General features: G+C 52.5%; 1 protein-coding gene across 1 annotated transcript; it reads right to left on the reverse strand.

The window, feature by feature from the left end:
• Positions 1-86: 86 nt before the first annotated feature.
• On the reverse strand, positions 87-3,257 carry LOC120319116 (kelch-like protein 18). The gene is made up of 4 exons (XM_039367527.1): positions 3,139-3,257; positions 2,466-2,544; positions 1,947-2,174; positions 87-1,721 (listed from the first exon to the last, which is right to left on the reverse strand). Exons 1-4 carry the CDS (start codon positions 3,212-3,214, stop codon positions 215-217), a joined length of 1,890 nt encoding a protein of 629 aa, XP_039223461.1. The 5' UTR covers positions 3,215-3,257; the 3' UTR covers positions 87-214.
• Between the last annotated feature and the right edge of the window lie 3,658 nt (positions 3,258-6,915).

Genomic DNA, 6,915 nt, shown 5'->3' on the forward strand with positions numbered 1-6,915 from the left:
AGGGAGAGACAAAGAGAGAGAAAGAATAAGAGTGAGAAAGACAGAAAGAGAAAGAATGAGAGAAAGAGAGGGAATGAGAGAAAAACACAGGGAGAAAGAGAGGAGAGAAGCAGTAAAAGACAGAGAGGGAAAGACAGAAAGAGAGAACGAGAGAGAGAGAGAGAAAGCAGAAGAAAGAGAGGGAATGAGAGAGGGAGAGGGGGCGAGTCCCCTCTCAGCAGGCGGGCCCCTCCAGCCCGGTCAGGGCCACAGCTGTCTTGCGGAAAAGCTCCAGGATGGGCTTCTTGGGCAGTTTGACGGCGGCACAGCCGAAGCCGCTCACCCCCCAGTTGGCAAAGGGCAGCCGCTCCTGGCAGCAGGTCCAGCGGGGGGCACCGGGCTCCCAGTAGTAGACGGTGTTGTAGTATTCCTCCTCACTCTCACCCTGGGCCCGCCGGCCCCGGCCCAGCGCCACGTTTTCGCCGCCCAGCACGTAGATGCGCTGTTTCCAGCGCACCACGCCAGCCCCGGCCAGCTCCACGGGCAAGGGGGGCACAGTCACGCGCCGGTCCACACGCCCATCGGCACCCAGGAAGAAGCAGCGTCGCGTGCAGCGCAGCCCATCCGCCTCAGGTCGGCGGTCACGCGTGGGCTGGTGGTGCCGGGTGCGTCCACGGAAATAGCCGCCCACAACGTAAATGCCCTCACTCATGGCCACGGCGCCCGCCCAGTAGCCGCCACTGCTGAGGAAGGCCTGGCTCCACTGGTCGGCGCCCACCTGGTAGATCAGCACTTTGCGCGACGCATACCAGGCGCCCACCTCCTCGGTTGCGCCACCCACCAGGTAGAGGCGCCCCCGTAGCGCAGCCGCTGCAAAGTGGCTGAGCGGCAGCGGCAGGCGGGCCACACGTGCCCAGCGCCCCTCGGCCAGGTCGTAGCTCTCGGCCGAGTCCAGGTAGTCCTCAAAGTCACGCCAGCCACCCAGCGCGAAGAGGTGGCCGCCCCACGCGAGGAAGCCGTGGGAGGCCCGCGCCACTGACATGGACGCCAGCCGGCTCCAGCGGCCCCGCAGTGGGCTGTACTCGTGCAGTGCGTTGGAGTAGGAGTCGTCGGTGCGCACCCCACCCGTGACGAAGAGGCGGTCGCGCAAGGCCACGCAGCGGGCGCAGTAGAGGCGCTCCTGCAGCGGCAGCTTCTCCCAGCGGTTGGCCTGCGGGTCGTAGCAGCCCACCTGGAAGTCTTTGGTACGCAGCTCAGGGCCCTCCAGGTTGAAGAGGTCCACGCAGACGATGCAGGTGTCGAACATGCCACGTCGGAGTCCCCCACAGCGGGTTAGCCGCTCCTGCCGGCTCAGGCGCCGCCAGCGTGGACGCAGCTCCTTGGGCCGCTGCAACAGCTCAGCCTGCACCTGGCGCAGCTCCTCTGGGGTGAGGAGCGGGAAGCGCACCTGGGTCAGCAGGCGGGCCAGGAAGGGGAGGCGCAGCGCACTCTGGGCCTGCACCCAGCGCCAGGCGGCCCGGTAGACCAGCAGCTCTGAGGAGACCAGCAGGTTGTCGGAAGCCAGGATGCTCTCCAGGGTGCTGGGGTTAAGGTCCAGGAAGGCAGGGGCCTCCTGGGACAGACGCTTGAAGTGGGCGTGCACCAGGCCCTTGGCCTCCTGGAAGAGCACAGGGTCGTTGTGAGAGTAGCCCAGCTGGTAGATGCTCAGGCAGTTCTCCGGAGAGAGGTGTTCCAGTAGGTAGCTGCGGAGAGAGGAGGGGGCATAAGGCCGCAGAAGCAACCAGAGCCCCACCAAGGAGGGAGAGAGGAAGGAAGAAAGGAAGAAAGGAAGAAAAGAAGGAGATGGGGAGAGGGACCTTGGAGGTCTTCTAGACCAACCTGCTGCTCAAGCAGGAGACCCTATACCAGGTGGGGTTCCCCCACCCAATTAAAAACATCCAGCAGGCATTGTGCAGCCTAATGCTTACCTGGAACAGCTTTCCAGCAGAGGTAGGATCTGGAGGCGGCTGGCTGCTTCATACAAATCTTCGGCAATCTCAGGTGTGAGTACGATTTCTTCCGTGTAGTAGTATTGCACCACCGCTTGAATAATGGAGGGATCCATGTCCTGCAGGAGCACCTCGCCGTCCTGGCATTCTCGGAAAGAGTTGGAGAACATGGCTCGGAAATAGGGGTTGATAGCCGCCAGGAGTATCCTAGGATCAGGAAACACACCAGAACTGTTGCTTTCCCTCTGGCTTTCCAAGTGTTTCCTGCCTGGCCAAAGAGGCTTCTGTTTTTCCACCTCAATTCTCCGGGATTTGCCAACATTTTTTTCTCTGCAATTTTGGGGACTGATCTTACTGTAGTAGAGTGGCAGAGAGAAATAAGATTCACTTATTTTGGGGGGGGGGGTGTTGTTACCCAGGTCTCCTCCATTAGGCAGTAAATTCTGGGCACCCTTACCGCTGTAACACAAAAAAGCTAAGTGCACCATAGCACAATACCTGTGACAGGGAAACCGTTCCCCTTTAGCCACGATAGTTGTGTCGCACAGAAGCTCTTCCTCATACAGTTCTTTCAGGCCTGAAAAATAATTCGGACTTGTTACCGCGTTTGTGAAGAAAGACACAAGCTCTTCTCAAACAGAACTCTGCATTGTTTCCAGCATGCGCACAGGATTATAAGAGAGTAAGCCGGCACACAGTGAGGAATACATCGAGGTGTTTGTATAACACACTCGTGGCTGCCAGTCTATTGCTTTTGATGTATAATCCCCACTGTGTGCCTGCTTACTCTCTTATAATCCCTTTCTCTCCACTGAATGTAACTACAAACGCTTCTCTTTTTGGCTAATTATTTCACCGCCATCGGAAGGAGCACTCCAAGAACGAAGGAGTAGAGAAAAAGAAAGACACTCCCGATCACACGATTTCCTCCTAGTGACCGCTTTGCTTAATGACAGAATTGCCAGTCCCAAGTCTGGTCACTAAATGAGGACTGCCTGTATTTTAAGGGCATCTTCGGAGTCCATTTACACCTCCAAAATACTATTTAAAAAGTCCCGTTAACAACCTGCAATCCTCAAACACGGAGGCCGTCCTGGGTTGCATCTTTCCACGGAAACCTGGTTAGTCTTGTTCTAACCAGGGCTTGTTTTCCTGAAGACAGGAAACTGACCTTCACGTATGTAGTGATCCAAAGGTTTGGGTGGATCCCCGGTAGGATTCTCCTCTCTGTTTGGCAGTGGATTCATTCTTGTGCTCCAAGGTGATCCCAGAAAGGGAAGCCGTGTTTTTATGTCTGAGCAAAGAAATCAGAGAGAAAACTCAAGAGAAGAACGACAATTAAAGAGACCGGAATTACGAGTTCAAATCTAAAATTGTTATCTTAGTGTAGGGTTTTTTTAACCCCCCCCCCCAACCTTGACAATTTTAAGATGTGTGGACTTCAACTCCCAGAATTCCTCAGACAGCCATAACGCACCTTCCTCCTCCTCTCTCCCCTCCCCCTCAGAACAACAACCCTGTGAAGTGGGCTGACCTAAGGCAGATTGTCTGGCCCAAAGTCACCGAGCCAGTTTCAGGGCTAAGGCAGGACTCGAACTCATGCTGCCTCCTGCATTCTAGCCTGGTGACTTAACCACTAGACCAAACTGCCTCTCTTTGAAACGGGGTCCTTTGAAAGGGAGAGTTGGGTGGGTGGGTGGATGTCTTACCTGGGAGGGGGGGTGTAAGTAAAAAATGGAAGTTGCAGATGCCTGGAGAAAGATTGTGCGATGAAAACTTACATGTCTGCACACACAGACACGCTCAGCAGCACAAGGATACACACACACACACACACACACACACACACACACACACACCTACATGCTGGAGAACATTCACCCTTAATTCCCTTAAGAACATTCAGCAAACAGAATGGAAACAGCAGAGAGAGAAATGCAGAAGAATTTCCTTTGCGTAGCGCTAATTTAGAGAAATTCATGCAAGTTTACAGAGGGGGTGTGTTTCCTCCTCCCACTAGGCCTTCCTACCAACCCCCCCACTCGACCTTGACCTGTCCTTTCACCCCCTACCTTTCTCCAGACTGGGGGGGGTCTCACTTTCTCCCAGACCCTGAAGCCAAATTGGCCCTAAGTGTCAGCAGGTGTCCCATTGGCTCACCTGGGACAGGTGTCATAGTCCATTTTTACATAGGGGGGGGGGTTCTCTGATGTGCTCATCCCTGATTGTCTGCCTGCAAGGATGGGGGGGGGCGGGCAAGCCTGGCCCAGATGGAGGAGGGGAAGGGGCTCTTTGGGGGGGGGAGCGAAAACCTCTGAAAAGAAGGAAGCGTAAAGGTGACTTGATCTCCAGTTGAAAATTTGGGGCTGTAAATATTTCCTCTTTACGCCGTTTCTCTGTTCCCTTAAAATATGAACAGACTAAGCGTGGTCTGAGAATCAGTATCTCCACTGGATAATGGACAGTTAAGCTGAAGCTCAATTAATCCAACTAAAAAATGGCAAACCTGGGGGGGGGGGAATCCTTTACCCAAACTTCCTCAAACCCCCAAATCAGTTACCCAGACCTAATCCACATATCGAAGGATGAGGTCTACGGAGTCAATTAAATCAGATCTCCCAGAGGAACTGCACGTTCACAGAAATAAACACACACACATACACACGCACACACATACACACCCCTCAAGTGTCACTCTAGAATCAGCACGTACACACACTTCCACGCCCAGGACAAGCTCCCCCTATAAAACAGTCTCTCGGCACCCCGTTTCCTGTAGCTGCCCTTACAGGCAAACTCCTTGCTTTTAGGAATAAATATTTCTTCTTTCCTCACAGCTGTCTGGATCTCATTTTTATTTATTCTTGTAGGAACCCAGCTCAAACTGGAACCCCAAATTATTCTTCTGATAAGGGGAAGGAAGCCAGCAGGAACACATGACGGCTGGGAACGTGAGCAAGGCCCTTCACCGCAATCCCGTCGCCAGATTGGGCAAGAGGATTGCCCCATAACGAAATGTAAGGAAACCCGTTTTTTTCCCCCTCCCGGTTTCAGTGCTGTTTCCTCATTTGGGACCTCAGCAATAGTGTCGGAAAAGGCTGCGGAAGCAGAATCCGGGGAGAAAAGGGGAAACCCCAGTCCAAATTGCTCAAAATGCCAATCATCCCTGGGAAAAAAGTGAAGAGGGGTCTCCCAGGGCACGGCTAAGCGGAAGGACCCCCTGGCTGAGACGTTAAATAGAGCTGCCACGGGCAGGACAGAAGGAATAACGCTTGAGGAAAGATTGCTTGAGCAAGGGGTTGGGCTAGAAGACCTCCGAGATCCCTTCCACCTTTTTGAAGTTACGGTGGCCCATTTGGGGAGAAACGACTTGCTTAATGACCAGGACATTTGCAGAACAACTGCTGTGTTCACTTAATGACTAATGCAAATGGCATTAACCCAGGGGTCTTTGAACTTGGCCCTTTGATGACTGGTGGACTTCAACTCCCAGAATTCCACGCATGCCTGGCTGAGGAATTCTGGGAGTTGAAGTCCACCAGTCATAAAAGGGCCAAGTTGGAAGACCCCTGCGTTAACCTATGACCCCTGCCTTATCCTATAACCCTGCCTTAACTTTCTTTCTATCATTCTGGGCTTAATTAAAGTTATAAATTGAGGGTTACCTATATGATTGGAGTCCCAATCGAAAGCAAAAAGACCAACATTATATCTTCTTAGAACATTCTTAGAACAGAATAAGAGCTGGAAGGGACCTTGGAGATCTTCTAGTCCAGCCCCCCGCTCTAGCAGAAAGAACCTATAATATACCATCTCAATTAAACCAAACGCAAGGGATTCCGTTCCTAAAAATCGCCAAACGTCCTGGCTTTGTGCCGACTGGCCCATTTGCCAAATGATTCACCTCCAATAATTTGCATTTCTCCTGCATTTTCAAAACAAACATTACGAACGGGGAGGGCTTCCCGTACATCGGCCCAGTGCGAAGCTACCCTTTTTATTTGTCTGGAGGAGGGGTTTGATAAAACTTCTGCTTGCCTTCATAGCTTGGATGAACTTGGTCATGAAAGCTTGTACACCAATTTAAACCGTTTGACGTGATGTGTGAAGACAGTCCAGGGGGGCTTAGTTACCTAACAGTGATTAAACAAATCAGTGTTGACTGCAGTGGAAAAGTTCAACTTTCAGCCCTCCAGTTTGAGCAATACCTTGCCTTGGTCAATAGCTGGATTCCCTGCAGGAAGGAGAGAAGCAACTTGAAATTAAGGAGAAACTTCCTAACGGTGGGAACAATTAACCAGTGGAACAGCTTGCCACCAGAAGTCGTAGGTGCTTCATCACTGGAGGTTTTTAAGAAGAGACTGGACAGTCTGGAGTGGTAGAGGGTTGGACTAGAAGACCTCCAAGGTCCCTTCCAGCTCTATTCTGATTGATAGAAAGAGTTTTCACAGCCACATCTTCCCAGTTGTCCCTCTCTCTTTTCAGGGTGGGAGACCCACAACTTCAGACAAATGGTTGTCCAGTCTCTTGCTGAAAACCTCCAGAGAACCCACCACTTCTGGAGGCAAGTCGTTCCACTGGTTAATCGTGGTTTCTCCTTAATTCCAGGTTGCTTCTCTCCTTGATGAGTTTCCATCCCTTGCTTCTTGTCTTTTGCCTTCTGGTGCTTTGCAAAATAAGATGACCTCCTCCTCTTCTAGGATAATTAGGTTTTGCCTAATCTGGATTTGTGCCTTTGCTTTTTTGTTTGTTTGTTTGTTTGTTCCTGCCTAGCTGTCAAACTTTGCTTTTCTCCACATTAAATGTCCCTCCTCTACGGGAAATGTACAGCTGGATTTTTCAGATCTGGGTGCTTTGCGAGGGTGTCAGCAACAACTCGGCCCCTCCCTGCCTCTCCCTCCGCCCACCCGGGCCGGCCTCTTCCCGGCCGAGCCCGCCCCTCGCCTTG

The sequence above is a fragment of the Crotalus tigris genome, unplaced genomic scaffold (genome assembly GCF_016545835.1).
Source record: "Crotalus tigris isolate CLP2741 ecotype Arizona unplaced genomic scaffold, ASM1654583v1 scf7180000020588.15403103151:6194809, whole genome shotgun sequence".
Lineage (NCBI taxonomy): Eukaryota > Metazoa > Chordata > Lepidosauria > Squamata > Viperidae > Crotalus > Crotalus tigris.

Excerpts from the sequence above, each read along its gene's own strand:
- LOC120319116 (XM_039367527.1), bottom strand. The coding sequence starts at position 3,214 with ATGAATCCACTGCCAAACAGAGAGGAGAATCCTACCGGGGATCCACCC. Across the intron at positions 2,545-3,138 it reads GGATCACTACATACGTGAAG|GCCTGAAAGAACTGTATGAG; the intron begins GTCAGTTTCCTG and ends ATTATTTTTCAG. Across the intron at positions 2,175-2,465 it reads GAACGGTTTCCCTGTCACAG|GATACTCCTGGCGGCTATCA; the intron begins GTATTGTGCTAT and ends TCCTGATCCTAG.